The sequence below is a fragment of the Phyllostomus discolor genome, chromosome 1, assembly GCF_004126475.2.
Source record: "Phyllostomus discolor isolate MPI-MPIP mPhyDis1 chromosome 1, mPhyDis1.pri.v3, whole genome shotgun sequence".
NCBI classification, from domain to species: domain Eukaryota; kingdom Metazoa; phylum Chordata; class Mammalia; order Chiroptera; family Phyllostomidae; genus Phyllostomus; species Phyllostomus discolor.
The window spans coordinates 200,462,637-200,481,954 of record NC_040903.2 but is presented as its reverse complement, the minus strand read 5'-3'; the positions used below and the strand labels follow the sequence as shown (position 1 = coordinate 200,481,954).

Here is a 19,318-nt window from a genome sequence, read left to right as displayed (position 1 = left end):
GGTGGTTCATGTTGCAATTTAACATTTTCTCCCTCAGATTAAATGCCCAATAATGTTTCTTAATTTTAAACCACAGGGACAGAGATAACATTATTAATATTGATTTAAATGCATGCATGCTATAGAAAAAAAACAGCTTCTTATTACACAACCATATTTGAAACCTGGATTTTTAAAGAAATCTTACTCTAAAGGGTAGTTACAAGTATCTAGTGGAAGCAAAGTGTTCTATCGCAGAAAAATCTTTATTTCCCCTTAAGTTTCCAGGATTATTCTAACAGTACATTAAAATATAAGGACCTGGTAGGGTAGCTCAATTTGTTGGAGCATTGTCCCAATACACCAAGGTTGTGGGTTCGATCCCTGGTTGGGGCACATACAAGAATCAACCAATGAATGCATAAAGTAGTGGAACAACAAGTCGATGTCTGTCTCACTCTCTTGCCCTTCTTCTCTCTCTCAAATCAGTCAATAAGAAAGTTTAAAAACATGTATGGAAAGATGTTGACAGTGTTCTGTTAGCTTCCCTTTACCCGTTCTGCCTATTTTTATGAGATTCAGTCCAATTGTGAGATGATTCTCTCCCTTGATTTCCTTCTCTAAAACCAGATACTCACAGTAATACTTGGGATGTATGCCACTCTGACCTCGAGTTTGGGAAGGATATTGAAATATCAGAGAAGCTACAAAGATAGGCTTGGGGAAAAAAAGTGCGACAACGGCTAGAAGACAAAGCATGTGAGGGGAGGTGGTGAGAGCTAAATGTGTAAGTCTGTCAAAGCCGCAACTTCAGGGGACAGAGATCACCACCTATAAATACTTTCAAGGTAACAATATAATTGAAGGGAAAGAATTATATCCATAGTCTCAGAAGATGATAGGACTGGAAGCAATGGCCTGAGGCAATGGAGGAAAAAGTTTAGGTAAAATTGTCATGATTGGGTAAAAAGAAATTCTTGATTTTCTGAGGAATGAATAGGCAAAGCAGTCCCCAGAGGAGGCATTTGAAGCATTTTGGTACAGACAGCCCAAAGCCCTGGGGTAAGAAACGGAGATTATCAATCATGTTCCTCAATAATGTGCCACTGCTTACTCTTGTCAGAATTGGGAGTCCTCAGAAACACCATTGAAAGGCAGACCCCTAACACAAGGCTGAGTAATCAGAGACCTGTATGAAGACTCTTACTGAAAATGAGAATAGTCAAGGCAACTCTGGCATACTAATATTCTAAAATTATGAACTAAAATACAGAAAATGTATTACTTTATGCAAATTCTATGTAATATCATAGTTTAGAAGTGATACCTAGTTTATCTCAGAGAAATTAGCAAAATCTTCACTTACACATTACCATTCTGTGTTCATTATGAAGGCTGAGCAGCAGCCAGCTCAACCATTGAGCTAATATCATTAAATATGTTATGCCACCTCACAAATTAGATGCATGAAATATATGACTATGTGAGCCCCGAATACTTCTGAGTAGGTAAAGATATACCCTTAGGATAATAATGTGACAGTCTACTTCTATGCTCTTCTAAACTAAGTGTTAAACATAGCTGTGTCTATAAAAAATGTTTGAGGGCACTCTTTATATATCATATGCAAAGGTACAACTCCAAACTCTGCACACATCTTGGGTGTGAGAGGAGGCACAAAGTCAGATGTTGCCGGGGTGGAGGCAGACAGAACAATGAATGAAGAAGCTGGGTGACATGTGTGACAGAGAGCATGGATGGAGAGCAAGGTGGCTGGACAGGCTACATCCATAAAAATGGCAACTGCTGCCCAGCTGGTCTCCAGCTGACTAAGGCCACCTGGAAACATGGCCTAGGGTCACTGAACCTTCCAATTTTTTAAGATAAACTGGAAATATCAGTTTGTATATGAAATGTCTGAATTTTAAAATACATTTGAGAACTGGATGAGGCCCAGGGGGCACTGGCGGAGCACATTCCCCAAACCCCGCACGCCGACAGTGCAGAAGAAGAGGGATGCCCTGTCCTCTGAGAGTAGGAGCCAGGAACTCATGACTGAACCAACTGCGGGAGTAGGCATGTTTGTGCAGTGTCATAGAACATGGGGGAAAATAAAAATAAAAGAAGAAACATCTCTTTTGCTCTTCTTTCCAATGAACCCAGAAAGGAAGGAGGTGCTTAGGCAAATAATACTCCCACTGTAGATGCCCCCACAGACCATGACCAGTGAGAAGGGCACAGTGTGGGCTCCAGTCTCACTGGCAGTCATCAGAAACAGCAGAATTCCCCCCCAAGAGGAACCAAATCATTAACAGCCTAAGGGCAGAAGCAAGCAGACCTGTGAGCTCTTATGGACATCCACAGTGACTTCGTGGGAGTTTGTTTCCAGAAGGTGCTGTGTGAAAGGCAGTGGCTACGTTTCCCAAATCTAGCAGTTCTAGATCAAAGTTGACTGGGTGGCTTTTGGTGGTTAGCAGGAGAGTCTGAGTTCACAGAACAGTGTTGCTCTGCTTAGGCTTTTTAAGCACACGCATGCACGTACACACACACACACACACACGCGCGCACTTGTCCTGCTGTGTGAAGTGAACTGTTCTGTGTCAGCCCTGTGGTCTTGTCCTCCACAGCTCGGAAATGTCACAGTGCTCTGACCAGCTCATGTCAGGTACGACCAAGTACACTGAACCTGGTATGCAGTCTCCCTGTTTTGCAATATCAGTTGTTCTCTTGGAGAGGGGCATGAGAGCTTCATCTACATGCCTCAAAAAGAAGTCTGGTATTGCGGCTAGGGTTGGGGTTTATATGAAAGGAGATTCCTTTGTTAATGTACTATTTACTACAAAGAAGCAATCTGTAGAAACACAGGGAAATCTTTCTATTGTGGCACCTGTGTTCTTTCATCACAAATATATTTACTGGGGGGTTTTGTTCTCTTTATCAAAAATTGATAGTAATTTATAAGGAGAGAGTTGATGGTAGGTTCTCAGTTCCCAAAGGGGGTGTGTTACAATATGGTGAATATGCAATTTTGGATGAAACCCATTTAACTGCTTTTTGGAGAATCATTGTAAAAGAATGTTCTCTGCATCTCTGTAAAGGCCTTGCTCAGATAAGAGATTGAGATTCAGAGAAACAAAAAACACTTCTACGATTTTCTCCAGAGCTGACTTACTACGTCTGCATTCCAGTCCAACGTTTACATGTGTTTAACACACACACAGCTTGAAGGAGGAGGCGCACACTCTGTTTTGCAGTGTTTGTGTGGGAATCAAAGCAAAACATGTGGTTCCATTCTGTTTCTTGTAGCACTCAGTTAAGTGAAGGAGAAAATCTAATTTGTACTGATGCTGTTACCACACAGGGTGATCTTGTAAATAATTGGGTTTGGGGAGGGAAGGTCTAGTTCAATATGTAGACATGACAGTCTAGGTTTGCTTGAAAAGTATACCAGAAATAAGGTGGTCTGTCTCCCACGGAGCGTGGGCTTTTCATTTGGTCCATTTTTTCCCTTTTTTCTCCGTTAGTGCTGTGTGGATGCCTCTAGCAATTTGCTGTCTGTGAAATATAGATGGATGTTCTGAGGGAATCTTGCAGAATTACAAAATGAAACAAGAGGAATGGCCACAGTCATTTCAAAAAAAAAAAACACCTAGAAATTGAAGATGTGATTCGCTTTCTTTTTATTTTAGTACTGAAACAAACATGAGTGGCCGGTATGGTCGTAGCAGTAGGACCCCCAGCTAGTGGGAAGGCCCCTTGCTCTTTTTTGATTATAAGGATGGAAGAGGTTCACGTGGAGATTTGAGAAATAGAGAAAGCCACAAAGATGGAGATAAAACTTGAGTGGGCATTCACCAGTCTGTTAGTGAGTTAATTAATTAAATACCCACGACCCCACGTTTTCACAAAGTTCTTCAGAGCTCGGATTCCGACCGCTTGTGCTCACTGAGGTCTCCTCTCCTAGAGTGTGAGCTCCACGAGACAGGTGTTTGTCTCTCTCATTTGCCCTTGTATCCCGGCACCCAGCACTTCCTTGACATGTAGTAGCAACCAGTCAAAACAAGAATGAACACATTTCTTTACTCTAAACGAAGTTAGTAATCTTTGCCTGCCTGGGCAATTCTAATTTGGAAATTCTATTCCTTCCACCTGCTTCTCATCTTAAGATGTTTTTCATGTTCGACTTTTTTGCTATGTGCCCCTGTATATATTCCCCACCCAAAACTCAGGAAGAATTTTGTCTTTTTTGCAAAAAAAAAAAAAAAAAGCTGTGCTTTGTGAATAGTCAAAGGCCCTTACCCATTATGCATTCACATTCTAGGAAATGCTGCACACCAAATTCATTTTCCCCTGTTACTCTTTAGTACTGAATTTAAGCTTTGCTGTTTAGTTATGCAACAAAACCAGCTCCAGTCTTGCTGACCTAAGTAGCAAACATGAAAGCTTGCTAACCTTAGGAATTAGACATCAAATCAGGGGCCAATTGAATAGATTCTGCTCCCACTTCAGGAGATGTGGTTTGCAGTGTAAAGGTCTACCTTTCAAGTTTTTACTCTACTCTGCCATTAGACATTAAAAGCTAACGTACCAGTGAATGACAGCCTGGGGCTGCTGTGCAGACACTCACATTTGGTTTTAAATTAGAAACACACAAAAAATTGCATACTGACTGCAGGGAGACTAAACACCCTTCTGTGTTGTTTGAGATGATTCGGGGCTTTCCCAAGCAAGAATATTGGAAGACTTCTCCTACAGTACTTATCACACACTGAAATGTGAGAATGGATTGATCCAATAATCTCTGCTCAGATATATGATGTTTGAAAGGATTTTGTTAAAATTTTGGAACAGAAGTCACCTCTGAACCTCTTGGCCTACCATGTTGCATTCAAACCTCAGCTTAGTTTCCAAGCCCATTTTGCACAGAGGTATTTAAGAAAGCAGTTTGAGTGTAACCGGGCGCCTCCACTGAGACAGAAACAAATACTGGGAAGCAATAAAATGTAACATAACATGAAGAATTGAAGCCAAACAGAAAGTAACTCAACTCTGCTTACATATTCTGCCTTAGCCAAAATGCTGTGCTCTCCCCCTCCATCCCTGCTTACCATTTTTAATCATGTGGATTTTGACAAATATCACAGGTCCTGCTAAAATCATCATTTCTGACCTCAGTATTGACTAGACAATTATTGAAAGCAGTATATACGACATTAGCATCAAACATACCAATATTTCAGTCCTCCTTCACTCCCTTCACCTGTGAACAAATGATTCTTAATCATTTAATTCTCTGAGTCTATTTAATTCTCTAAGCCTTGGTTTCTTAATCTCCAAAACAGAAGTAATCCCATCAATTTCACTGTGTCGTGAGGACTAAATAAATTGATATATATATATGAAGTGGTTAGCACACTGTCTGGACAATGAATAAAAGAACAAATACAGAAGAGATTACAAAAACACATGATGTGCCATCAGCTAAGAATATGAGTTTGTAGCCATGAAAAAGTCAATCAGTAGTGTTCCTTGCCAAAAGGATTTAGTAACCTAAGTATGGCAGTTTGCATTTAAGGAAGAGCTGGATAATTTTACGACCACTAGTAACATGTGTAACTACGCAGGCTAAGGTAATGACGAGGGTAATCAGATTCTATGCATCATTGCACATGGTGAGCGCTGGGATCCGAGGATTTGCTCTTCTGGGAACTAAGCATGACCTTAAACACCGGCTGCCTCCCGCAAAAGGATGCTCCAAGGGGTGAGGTGCAAGGTCTGAGGATAAACATCAGACAAGAACATCATTAGAGGACCATAACAGTTCATGGGATCTGGCCACTAGGCCCATCCAACAACTCCAAATAAACTGTTGTTCCACAGATATGTGTTGTGTTAAAATGATCACCACGACACTTTCTACTCTGCTACTTCCATTAAGAGCATAATGGTAATTAAGAGTCAGAACCAAATTTGAAGGCCTGCTCAGCCATTTACTAGCAGTGCCATCTTAGGAAACTTCTGTAGCTTCATCAAACATAGTTGCCTCATTGACAAAGTGAGGAGATTAATAGTGACTGCCTCACTGAGTTGCCGTGAGCTCCTAACAAGGCAACGTAAACAAAGTTCTCCCACAGTGTCTTGTGTCTGGTACCTTGTCAGTCAGCATTAGTGGTGATAGCAGTGATGTCTAAAGACGTAGTCCTAAGAAGCTATAGGAAATAATCATCTACACCATTAAAATATCTGTTATTTTATTTTTAAAAAAGGGGTAGAAAAATAAACCTAATTCAAAGAGGCTAACTGAGGAATCAAGAATAGAACATGAGATTTAATTGCCAGTTATCTCCTGTTATCCTGAGTATAAACCGACTTTAGGATGAAGGTTAGGTCGGTCCATCAACAGGGCTTATTTAAATGTCTTTAAGTGATTCTAGGCTCCAACGGTGTCATCGCAGGCTGGAAAATGACAGGTCTGGCTGTCATTTCCATCTTTGAAGCTAATACAATTATACATTCCCTCTGCCACCTATTAAGGAAACACTAACAAGATGAAACAGCAGCAGTGACAGCATCAGGACCTAAGCATAAGAGCTAGGGGAGGGTGGCTAATGAATTCCACCATCAATACGGTACGCATCCATACTTTCTGAATGCAGCCAGGGCTTAAAAATCCACCTGCAGCTTCAAGGAGCCAATGACTTTTTTCTTGCCCTGATGCACTGAACAATACCCCAGTCATAATGACTAGTAACAGTGCAAGTGGTGGGTCAAGGAGATAGTTCATGCAACCGACGGTGTTAGGCAGGCTTGCCACTAAGTCATGTGAGTGACAGCACTCGCCGGAGTTGGCCTTGTTGGCTGAACTTCAGATTCATCTGTCCAGAAAGCCTCTGTTACTTGGAACTGTCAGCTATTGGATCACGGTAGGCATCTAGGCTACCACGAGACTGGCTCTAAATTTGTAGCATCCCGACTCCTCCTAGAACTTTGTATTACTTGAGTTACAATCTCAGAGGTCTGATTAAAGTGTATTCATTATTTAGGAAAATAAAATATACTCTTTTCTTTGACTTTAAAAAAATGTTGACAGAAGAAAAAGTACCAATACTATAAAAGCTATCCATGATTAAAGGCTTACTATATTCCAGGAGTTATGCAAGAGTTTTATATACATAACCTCAGAATGTGTGTTAAAAAAAACCCCTAATTTCTCCTATTTTAATTACTGTGGTCTTTCCAGTCTGTTAGCTCCAGGTAAGCCAAGGTTGATCACAGTATCCCCAAAATGTATCACGTTTCCTGGCACATAAAAAGATACTCAACTTACATATAATGAATAACACTCATAAGCTATCTTAATCTAAATGTTTCTAAATTGAAATTGTGCATGCGTTGAGGATTCTGAAACATGACCACCATCAGTTTATAGCCAAAGGGTCATTGGTATAAGTGATAAATGAGAAAGATACGGCCATTTGTCCTCTGCTTCTCATAATTGTCTTCCAGCCATAAAATATTTTCCATACAATTTGTCACCTCAGTTTTTATGATGGCGTTATTGTATGTTTCATTTGCACACTGAATTTATCATTCACTTCTCATTCCAATTTTGAGAAATCCAAATCTATGAAATCCTTTCATTTGTATATGTGCTTTTGGGTTCCCAGTTACCTTGGTGGTAGCAGCGACTCATCTCCTCTCGGTCTGGATGTACCCATATTCAGACCTTGGTTCCAGCAATGACTTTTTTAAGTTCTCATAATCCCCAAATATATAAAGCCAGGGCCCTTATGTCTTCATCAGGGGTGCTTGGTGGAGCTTCGACCACTTGCATATGAACCCTAGAGAGGTCCTGCTGATCCTCGTTATTGTTTTGTTCTTTTCCTTCTTCTCCCCTCTGCTCTCTCCTCCTCCTCCCCCTTCCCTTCTTCTCTGGGAAGGATGGATGCTTCTATTTTCCATGGCACATACAGTTAAAGAAGGAACTTCAGGGCGAGGTGGATTATACTTTTTTAAGTGTTGAGTAGAGACCCCCTTGGGACATTATCCCAAAGGGCAATAGAGCCACAAAGCATCACCTGGTGACACTGTACAGAGACACAATGTTCTACACGGAGACACCAGGAAGCTGCAGAAGCCCACCGATGCTGTTGACCTGCCTAACCAGGCCTCGTTCACACACAACTGGCTCTCCGTTATGAGCTAACAGGACACTCCAAAACTCTCCATTGTGGATCTAATTAGTTCATAATGTTTTGCTTTTGATAGATAAAATAGGAATTTGTTTGCAGAAACAGTCCCAACAGGTGTTTAAAAATACTTAGAATGAGATTCTACCTTCAATTTTAAAACAGCCCTTCTTTCATGGACTTTTTTTTTTTTGGTCTGGTGAAGTCATCACCTTCGGGATATTTCATCAAGCCAACCACCTATCTATAGGTGTGCAGTCCTTTGCTGATAACAACTTCCAAATTCTTTATTTCACTTGAACCTCCAGTAAACCCTGTGACATAAGATTTTTTGTGCCCATTTTAAAGAAGAGGAGGGGTGCCTTCCTTCGAGCCAAACAGCTAACTGGACACTGAAGAAATGAGGCCCACCTTCAAATCTTTCCATTGCAAATTACATACATTTTTCCACAGTGGCACGCTGCCTCTCAAAGAACAAGTGCGGAATCAAAGTAAACAGATGTGGATGGAAATATCTTGGGGAAAACAGAGATCTGAGAAAACACACACGAAGCCCCATGCAGGCAGCTGCCTCTGGTCCTGCTTACATAAGCAGTCACTCGCTCAAATCCCTGCTTCCACTGGCTTCTCCCACCTCCTCCCCCAGCTCTGCCCGGATGAAAGGGCCCACCTGGGAGGGGCAGACAGGGTCCCCGGCAGGCCCCTCCACGGAAGTGCCTAGTGATCTGGAAAAGCTCCTAAGCCCAGAAAACCCAAAGAGGCCTTTTTCACGGAGAACAAATAGCACTGAAAGGAAATACAGAGCCGACCTGCAGCGTGCAGCACTCTGTGGGAGACGAAATTGCGTCTTTTGGGCACCTTTGTGGTGCCTCTTGTTCTTTCCCTCTCGACTTGCTTCACCAGTCTTAGAAATCCCAGCTTTCCTCTGTACGCCTCTGCAGATTCCCCCAAATGCATTCTCCAGATCAAACCCAGTTCTGCCCCTGGCCAAATCCAGAGATGAATCTAAGCTAACAGCCACCTCACCTTGCTAAAGATGAACCCTGCAGATGGTGATGGTTCACTCTAAATACCCCACACAGAGATGGCCCCACGAAGCTTCCAGACCAGCAATTCAAGATGCAACGGACGTGACGGGCAGACCGTTTATCATTTTCATCTCTGCTCCCCCTTACTCTCCAGAAGTCTCTTCAAATACTCTAAATGATAAAAAGCAATACTATGCAAACCAAGCTTAATAAATATCCAGTTTCCCCTGACACGGCACTGAAAGAACACCACCGGCCTTCAGCCTTCTCTCTGGGGCAGGCAGTTCAGGAAGAAGCACACTTTGCCATTATGGAAAGGTGGTCAGGCTGGACAGTGGTCCTTTGTGGTCTCCTCCTTGTTTTATTTCAGAACCTCCATTATAAGTCTGAGGGAAAACCAATGGGGAAGGTTATAGTTTCTGATCAAACAAAAACAGGGGCCCTGACATCTAAATTTTCACTGTTCCTGAAAGGCTCATAATTAAAAAACGAATCCAAAAGGATTTACTGTAAATTACACACAGGGAGAAAGAAATTAATAGAATGTCTTTTTCACACTCTGCAATAACTATATGAAGAAAAGCTAGTGGTTGCCCAGTTCTCCCCATCCTCTGTTCTGTAAGTGGTGAAAGGAGGTTGCCAAGAGTTTCATGACAGCAGCAGCAGGCACTCTGGTCCTTTGTATGAGTGAAGGTGAGGGTAACACGACACCATGGAGCCTAGATGGGTGTCAGATGGGCAGATGTCACTTAAAACAATAGCAGCTGCTCTCCAAGTGTTGACCCGATTAATTTCTCAACAGCAGATTTCAGTGGAGGAAACTTATATTTGAAATCATGATTTGTAAAAAATCCCTCTGCCTTAAGGTCCCCGCCCCCTACAGAATTTCATTTCCTGCACATGCGTTTCAACAAACATCTGTTTGCCTTGGTCAGACACATTTTATGTGTGTTTTCACTAATATCATAGACACAGAAAATCGTGCATCAAGGAAGTGCGAACCAAAAACAAAGAAATGCAAACTAATTTGAAGGAAACAATTGTTAAATTATTTGATCTCTTAGCCCTCTCTGATCTTCTATAATGATCCAATCCTAGTCTTGTTCAAGACTTGTTATCGAAGCCTGTTTACGCAGCATGAGGCCCAGATGAGAGGGAAGACAGGTTTTAAAAGAACCAGCAAAAGCAAGAGGAGCCTCTGCTGCTCCAGCCGGAACGACAGACAATCTGAGCAAACTGTGATATAGAAAACATTGTGCCCAGGCCCCACCCAACTTTGTCTTGCTGCCCTTCCCCGCTTTTTGCACCTATTCTTTACCTTAGGGTACTGACACCTTCATTCCACCCAAGCATTCTCCACGTATTTCTACCACTCCCCCAAATGTTGTATGTCCCCCAGTGAGTCGTGTGTGTTGCTCCTCCTCTCCCCTAACTCGCCACACAAAACTCAAATTCCGCTAGAGCTGCAGCCCTTCGCCTGGTGTGAGAAGGATCGTGTAATAAGACTGACTACATTAACCAGTCAGGAAATGATTCAAGGGCCTCCAGTGAAATGTGAGTTTAACAAGATATCTATTTTCCGAAGGAAGTGTTAATGTGCGGGGATTTCAGGATGGCAAAGGAAAAGAAATGAGGACGTTCAAGTGTGTAGTGCAGGATAATGGACAGCCTAGAACAGGTTAATAAATGGGCAGCATATGTCTTTCCACAAAGTCCCGTTTCTGCACAGGTGGCAGGCGTGGCTAGTGGAAGCCGGAACTCCTACTTGCTGGATTCGCCTGCTGCCCTCACACGTCTTTCTGGTGTAAAGCTCAAAGTGAGAAAGCGAGAGAGTGAGAAGCATCGAGAGCTGACAGGCAAAGCGAAGCCTGTTTGCCGTTCTTGCTTCTTGCTCGGGGGACCTACACAGGCAGGTCTCCTTGGGGATGTGTGCTCAGCTCAGGGTGTTCTCGTAACAGCATTTGCTCTCCCTTCAGATGAGCTAACTTGGGAACACAGGGGCTTCTTCAATGACACTGTTACTGCTACTCAAAACACTTAGGAATTCCAAAGAACTGCCTTCGGCACCAGTTTATGAAACACAAACTCTCCATTCATTCATTCTGTCTCTCTCTCTCTTCTCTCCCCTCTTTCCCACATCTGCAGGCAGTCTGTCCTCTTGTCTTCCCTTCCCCAGGCCCACTTCTTTCTTTCCTACCCTGTCCCTAGGGCTTACCCTGCTTTCACCTCTTCTTCACACCTGCCATCACTTTTCCCTTTTTCCCCCCAGGGAGTTTCTCCCCTCCTAGGTGAACTGTAGCGGGGAACGAAACCTTTCACTTCCTGCCCAACTCTCTCTACTTTCATCAATGCCTTTAAATCCTTTCCTTTGAAATAAGTTTCCTTAGTGCATGGGAACAAACTGCATTCAATAAACAAATCCATGTTTTACAGATTGTAAAAATCACATAAAAGTATCTTAGTATGTATTCGTGGCTTCATTTTCCTGATGCATCTGTATAAATACCCAACACAAGAGCTTGGTATTATAATAAAATCTTACAGTCTCCCACTTGGATTCCTATATTCCCACTCTGGACTCAGTTTTAATGGCATTTTCTTTATGACTTTATAAGGAACTTTGTAGCCTAAGGTAGAGGTCACCAAAGTATAGAGCCTGCAGCCTGTTTTCATAAATACATTTTTTTTTGGATACAGTCACATGGCTTTTATCTCTGTAGACACCAGAGATAACCCACTAGGGAATTTCAAAATGGTTTGAAATGACTACACCGATACAGTGGCCCCATGCCTGAGACGGCCGCCAACATTTCAGGTGCAGTGCACAGCCACGTGGTTTCTCCACACCAAAGGGTCTCTTTTCTTTTTCTCTAAAAAAAAAAAATCAGATAATATCCTTTTCTACCCCAAGCTCTGAAGGACAGAAAATCAGTTCAGGTTTTTCTAAAAGGTTTAAGCAATGGCAGCCCCACTGGAGTAAGGCCATAGGACCCAAGGGGGCACCGTATATTTTGAGGTAAAATTTGGAATGTATGGTTCCTCTTGGCAGTTTCCAGAATCTTCACATCCACTTTATAAAAACAGTGCCCATTTCGAGGAAACGGTCAGAAAATAAGAAAACATGTCTCTTAAAAACGGATATGCTCTACAAAGCAGGAATTGGAGAAACCGGCAAACTAGTTGCACATGATCGCTCTCAAAAAAGGTGCTCGTGGCTGCACCAAATCCTACTTTTCTCAGCAAGTCAGACCAAGCAAGAAAGGAAGATAAATCACCAGGAAAACGCAAGTGAGCTGGTGATAATCACCTAGTTATCACCGCCATGAATTAGTCATTAAGTTATATGCAGCATAAATCTCACTGAGTTTTGTAAATTATGGTGGCTCTTCTAGGCCAAATAGAGATAAACCATACTTGCTATGATTCTGGCTGACTTACCCTGGGCTCCATGGCATGGCCTTTTAAAGTGCTTAAGCTCAGACTCATAGTGCCCTATGGTTCCTGAAGCATCCGAGAGTGCATTAAATGTTCACAACCCCATTCAAGAGCCCTCTGCCACATTTTGAAGGTGAAGGGGGTCATTTCTAACTGGCTGCTCCCAGAACTCCTAAACAGAGTCTTGACTCACGTTGAGACCAGACAGGCTTTCAGCTCAAACTTCACACTTCAAGCTGCTCCTATTCCCAAGGCAGTGGGAGGAAGAGGGGCTGGAGATGGACACTGACTCGAGGGCTGGGCTTGTAGGTGGTGTCGGCCAGGCAGCCACCTCTGCTTGGGACACCGGCAACGAAATCCCAGCCTCTGATTTCCCTGGGAGGCCAGCACATTAGTGAAACTCGAACGCGAAGATCGCCAGCAAATGTTCCTTTTCCTTCTTTTTGGAGGTTGGTGGTAATCCCCAGTTGATCTTCCCTCTTAACTGCTTTCCCCCCTCCTATTTAAACCGAATTCTTATTGCTCCAAATTAAATCCATTCTTTCTAGCCTTGTCACTGCTAACTAATGAGAACAATTCCTCTCTTTGCTCTTGGTGGCTGCACTCTGGGTACTTACGGATGAGAATCATATCCTCCTTTAGCCTACTTTCTTAACTGCAGACTGCACAGGTGATAAAATGGGTTAATTGTTGCTATTAAAATATTTTCTATCCTCATAATGAAGTAATTTTTCCTCCAAATCATTTTAATTTCTTAGAATTGCACTGCATTCTTAATGATCTGCAATGACGGAGGGTGCAGTCCTATTGGGCTGGTGTTGAATATACAGGACACACGAACACACCAACTGTTGTTGGCCACTGTGCTTGTCTCTTTCTGCCCCGCACACTCTGACCTTGTTTTTTTTTATCACGTGCTCTTTACATCTCTATGAGGAAGTTCACAGCCTAGAACAGGGGCACAAAAGTACAGCCAGGGACCTGTTTTAATAAGTATATTTTGTATTGAAACACAGTCACACATGCTTTTTCAAAGGACATTGCCTACAGCTACGGGGTGGAGTAGCTCTGATAGAGACTGTATGATACCCAAAGACCAAAATATTTACTACCTGGCCCTTCATAGAACATTTTACTGACCCCCTAGCCTAGGAGACCATGAACATGCAAACTGGTTTTGCTGCTTAAACCAGGTGAAGATGAATCACACCAGGTGCCTCTCTTACTCACACCTGGCAGTCTGCTCAAAGTTTCCTGACAGGTCAAAGCACATGGTTAGGATGCGAGTCTCCATGGGCACGGTTTTTCATTTTTCAGCCCTGAGGCACCCTACAGGCATCATGGTTCACAACTGAAGGGGAGACTGAGGTTTAACACACACAGACAGTCCCTCGGATATAACAGCAACACACGTAGGCAACTTTTATAAGCATTCCCGCCTTTGCCGTGTCTATCTAGAACGTTCAGCTGTACTTATCTGGCTCACCAACTCAGATCACCAGGAGGACAAGAGGATCCAGGCGGAGGCCTGGTACTCACTATGTGCAGCTGGAGGAAGTCACCGAGGCCTGGGGCGCTGTCGATGCGAACCAAGATGCCATCCTTCACAGTGGTGCTGAAGCCCACAGCAAGGCGGTCTGAGCGCGTGCTGGGTCTGTCGTTGGCCGGCCAAGTGTACAGGATGAGGCCTCCGCTCTTCCCGAAGATGTAGGTAGCGCCAGCTGCAAATGCAAGGAGAAAGGGAGCCATCAGGGCACCGAATCACGTGCTGCCAGAGGTAGGCACACTGTTGAGACTCCTGTGGGGAGGAAACAGCCCCCACCTGCCAGTATTTGGTGACTGAGAGGGATGACATCCAAAGCCTCTAATGGTGGCTGTCACCTCGAATTAAAGATGCAGGCAAAATGAATTAATAACAAAGCAGATGTTGGCGAGAGACATTCTGAACATCTTCAGTTCCTGCTGCCTCATGGCAGAGGGCAAGTCCCACGCTGTGTCTTAGAGCTGTGGGACATGTGACAAACAGCTTTTCCATCTTCCTCAAGAGCGGGATTAATGTTCCATCTCTTCCAGGACAGACACCAATAGAAAGTGACTCCCCCGCCCCCATCTCTCTAGCTATCAGGACACTCTAGTCAGTGGAGCTGGGAGGAGCTCCAGAGACACCGCACAAAACTGCAGGTAACGTGGAGGGTCCCGGGCCATCACTTCATGCCTGGACCTCTACCACCCCCGCAGAGAGGGAAGCTGGAGCCGCAGAAAACCAGCTGAGATGATTGACAGACAGCCTTGGCCTATTGCACTGTTATGTTGCTACACAAAAGATGATAAAAATTAATTTCAGAGGCCTTTGAAAAATTAACCTTATTATTTTCCTCTAGTGGTGGTGTTTATCTGGTATTATACAATAGTTTCCATCTCCTTTTCCAAACTAAATTACCGAAAGAAAGAAAGAAAGAAAGAAAGAAAGAAAGAAAGAAAGAAAAGCAAAGTAAAAGAATATATAGGAGACAGAAAAAAATCTCAGTATGATGACAAGTGGTATTGTCAATTATGATGATTGGGTTTATCGGTGTTTTTACTATTATTTACTATTATTAGTTACAGACCCATGTGTTAGTAACAAGATATTAATTTAAAAATATTTAGAAAGCAAGCAGGAAGAAAAATAAAGAAAACATCTGTATCTCATAAATTGAAAATATCTGGGTTCATAAAACAAGTTTTTTTTATTTTCTTATATTATTCATTATTTATTGCATTATTTTCTAAGAAATATATAATCTTTAGCTCTGAATCTGGGGAAACACATTCAAATTTGGTGGCCAGAACAGACCACAGGATTGCAGTTCCTATGGCTGTGTGCATGTTACCCACAGTGAGTACTTCCATATGTTACCGTATCTTCAAGTTCAAAGACCATTTGGCACCAGATTGTCTCATATGTTTCTGACTGAACACAGTCCAATGCTCGAAAATATTTTAAAGGAACATTAGACAAGCATCCAGATATCTTTAGCATTCACTGAAAATCTTAAGCACTGGTCTACATTTAGTTTACAGAGACTATTAGGTTGAATGATGCTGTTTGAAGAAGAAATGAGTTATGCAGCTCATTTAGAAATAATAAAGTAAACTGCTATGAGGCTAGAAATGGGAGGATATGTTGTGTATCATCATTGTCTAAGCACTAAGCCACATTATATTCTGAGACACATGAAATCTAATTTGTCCCTTTTTGAAAGGTCACTATTCTAGCTGCTCCAATATGTTCAGTTTGTATATTCCATGTGGCATAACATTATTTTTCTCTCACAAATTTTTCCGTCCTTAGCAAAGAGTGTCTGAAAAGTCCTCCCATCACCTGGTGAATTTGGGATTGTGGTATGGAAAGTTCTGATTAAAACTATACGCAAAACAATGCTTGCTCCTCACCATCCACAATCATGCTAAAAGCTTCTTAAAATCAGAAGTATAGATGTAATGATTTGCCCTTGATATCTCTCCATCTGTGCAGAATTTAAATAATTCTTTTTGTGATCATTACAACTGTCACACCACAGCCTTTACTCTTTATTTGGAAAACCGAAGGTTACTCAGTGATTAATGTATAGAATCATCAAAAATTGCTAATCAGCCTGTCACATTTTGTTGCAATTTATAAAATCTCACACTATTCTATCCTAAATATATAGCAGATTCTGCTACAGAGATAAATCCATACTCGATCAGGAAATGATTTTGTCCCTGAGAAAAGAACAACTCGAAAGCTGATAACAGCAACAGACATGTATGGCCCTTTACAGTTTGCAAAACCTTTTCAAATTCATTAACTGCATCATCCCAACTGTTTTATGGGCTATCTCATTTGTTAACACTGTTTGGAAACACAGATTCAAATATCTAACTTAATTAAGTGGCACCTCCTTTAAGTCTGCAGCTTAACCTTCCTGTCTCCAAAAGCTTGTCTTTACCATATGCCATTCATACAGCTTAATATAATTATACAATAAACTGTAGCAATACTTCAAAGTTGACTGGACTTCATTCATTTCACATCTTCCCCTAGGCATAAAATGGAACAAAAACAAAGCCATAGCCCCCAAATCTGGCATGTTTGCAAGAGCTAATCTGGTCTTCTCACCATACAAATAACCACAAACCTTCTCCTCTGCTTCTGTTGCCCACCCACCACAGTGTTCAATAACTTTCATTATAAAGAGGAAGGACATTTTAAAAGATAAATACAGAGCCCTGGCTGGCATAGCTCAGTGGATTGAGCGCGGGCTGCGAACCAAAGTATTGCAGGTTCGATTCCCAACCAGGGCACATGCCAGGGTTGCAGGCCATGGCCCCAGCAACCGCACATTCATGTTTCTCTCTCTCTCTTTTCCTCCCTCCCTTCCCTCTCTAAAAATAAATAAATCTTTAAAAAAAGATAAATATACAACCTTTTACATACAACGGTTAGGAGGTCATCATGGCTTCAATTTTTAAATAAATGAAGAACAAAATCTCACTGTGACAATATTAGGCTAAGTAGATACAAAATATGATTTAAAATCATTTTATTGCTTCTGTTATTCTGAATTTAGGATATCATTGTGTTAGATAATTCTAACTTTGTAGGTCAAAAAGGTAGAAAAAATACAAAGTCCTTACCATATGGCTTATTCTGCTATGTACAAATAAATATTAAAATATGTATTCTTGGTATTGAATTTACTAGTAAGGGTGATAAAGACCCTGAATGCTCCCATGGTCCAAAGTTGGCTTTAGAGGAAGTTAATAGTTACAACTTTCTCTCTGGTAATCTGTTATTTTTTCTCCTCAGTTACTTTGCTATCTTGAATGGTTTTAAAAGATAAATACAAGCTTTCACTTAATTTTAATATAAAATGCCTACAGTCCCAGGGGGAACATGATATTATTTTGGTTTACATTTTCAAATTAAAAAAGTTAATTTTATTATTTTTAAATGTGGATTACAAATCAACTTTTTGGGAACATCCCAGAAACTATAAGAACCCTTCTTAAACCATTAAAGATTTTCATTTCTAAGCCATGCAATGTCACATCAAATGTTTTCTCCCCCGAGCCTAGTAGTTCTGATTGCTGGTTTCTCTCTGTCCTTAATATGCTGCTGCTAAAACTGTATTACATTTATTAAAACCTGAACCATGTAAATTTCCTGCTTGCTAGCAAAAAAATGATCAATACAACTGAAGAAAACATTACTACGGTAGTGTTTTGGCCATTTAACATTGCAGGATTTAAAGTTTGTTGGCAGCCGAGGTTGCTTTGGTCAGTTCTAACCAACACAGTATTTCAGAAATGAAATCTCCACACTGTCAGTACTAACCAAGATAAAGTGGATACACTCCATCTTCAAGTAGTCAACACGTATGACACGTTACTACATTTGAGACACAACTTCTTTTGTCTCAAAAGCACCACAATAAGGGTTTGTCTTATTGTTTTTGTAATTGACTAGCTATTTACTGGGATGGTGCTGACGGTGATTTTGGCAGGGCTAGATGGGAAGGTATAGATACATTTTGGTGTACATTCTTTGAAGGGGGTTGAATGGGAAGAAAAGGGTACAACAGCCCCCACTGAAATTGTGGACAACTCCTGGAGGGCAGTTCAATGTGCTTGTTGTACAATCAGCTGATTAATTAGATTATGTATGATTTCTCAAGAATATTGAAGGATAAAATTTTTTCCCGTTCACACATTTCTCCAATAAATAGTTCTTAAATTTATGGTGTTTATTATTGGTTATTTTACTAGAATCCAATTTAATTGTTGATCAACTTTTCCTTATTTAGGACTACTTGGATAATTACTGTTATTGTTGTTGAAATCTACAAACCTCATGACCCTGTCATTATAACACTGTTTCCACTTCTATTTTCATATGTAAATATCATGTTACCTTTGGGGGGTATTAATAACAGGAATATAATCACGGTCCTTTTTAATATTTACATTAGATATAAAATTATATATAGGCATATGTGTATACATACACATACATGTGTGTGTAAAAAATGAAGCTAGAAAATATAGTAGACTACCCGAAATTAATTTATTATTTTCTCCATCAAATATTTACAGATGAAATGGCTCCAGAGAAGCATTTAAATATAATCCTAGTTATATATTTATGTTTTTTTTAAAGGAAACCTAAAGCAATTTGGCTTTCCCTGAAATAGTTTTCAGTGGGTGTTAAAACGAAGCAAGTTAGAAGGTCTCCCAGGGGAAGCCTTAGTGTATGAAATTTAAAGAGAACTAGATAATTTACTCATGAGTAAGTGTCACAGGTGGAATAATAAATTAAGTAATAAAAATAAGTCTTAATGTGCAAACCACCTGGTAGGTAAGCTAGGATAAGAAACAAGACGTCCAACTCCTACTCTAAAGCTATTTGAACATTGTGTAGGAAATTAAAATAAAATTGCGTGACACTGAGGCATATGTCTATCTGCTATTATTTCAGGTTCCTACCTCTTATTTCTTCTTTATTACTCTTTCGCCAACCTTATCTACATTTGTATTCTTTATTTTCAATTGGTAAATCCTTTTGAAAAATAAGTGGACTACCAATGACATAAAATGTATTATGTCACTAAATGTAACTATTGCTACTAAAACTATCTTTTATTCATATCAATTACTATATAG

The 19,318-nt window shown here is 41.1% G+C and overlaps 1 protein-coding gene across 1 annotated transcript in view; it reads right to left on the bottom strand.

Moving 5' to 3' along the window:
• Positions 1 to 19,318, bottom strand: part of NRXN3 (neurexin 3) — a 1,487,232-nt gene that overhangs the window by 329,060 nt on the left and 1,138,854 nt on the right. Inside the window, 1 exon segment of the mRNA XM_036018906.1 lies at positions 14,171 to 14,352. Coding sequence (XP_035874799.1) covers positions 14,171 to 14,352 — 182 coding nt within the window.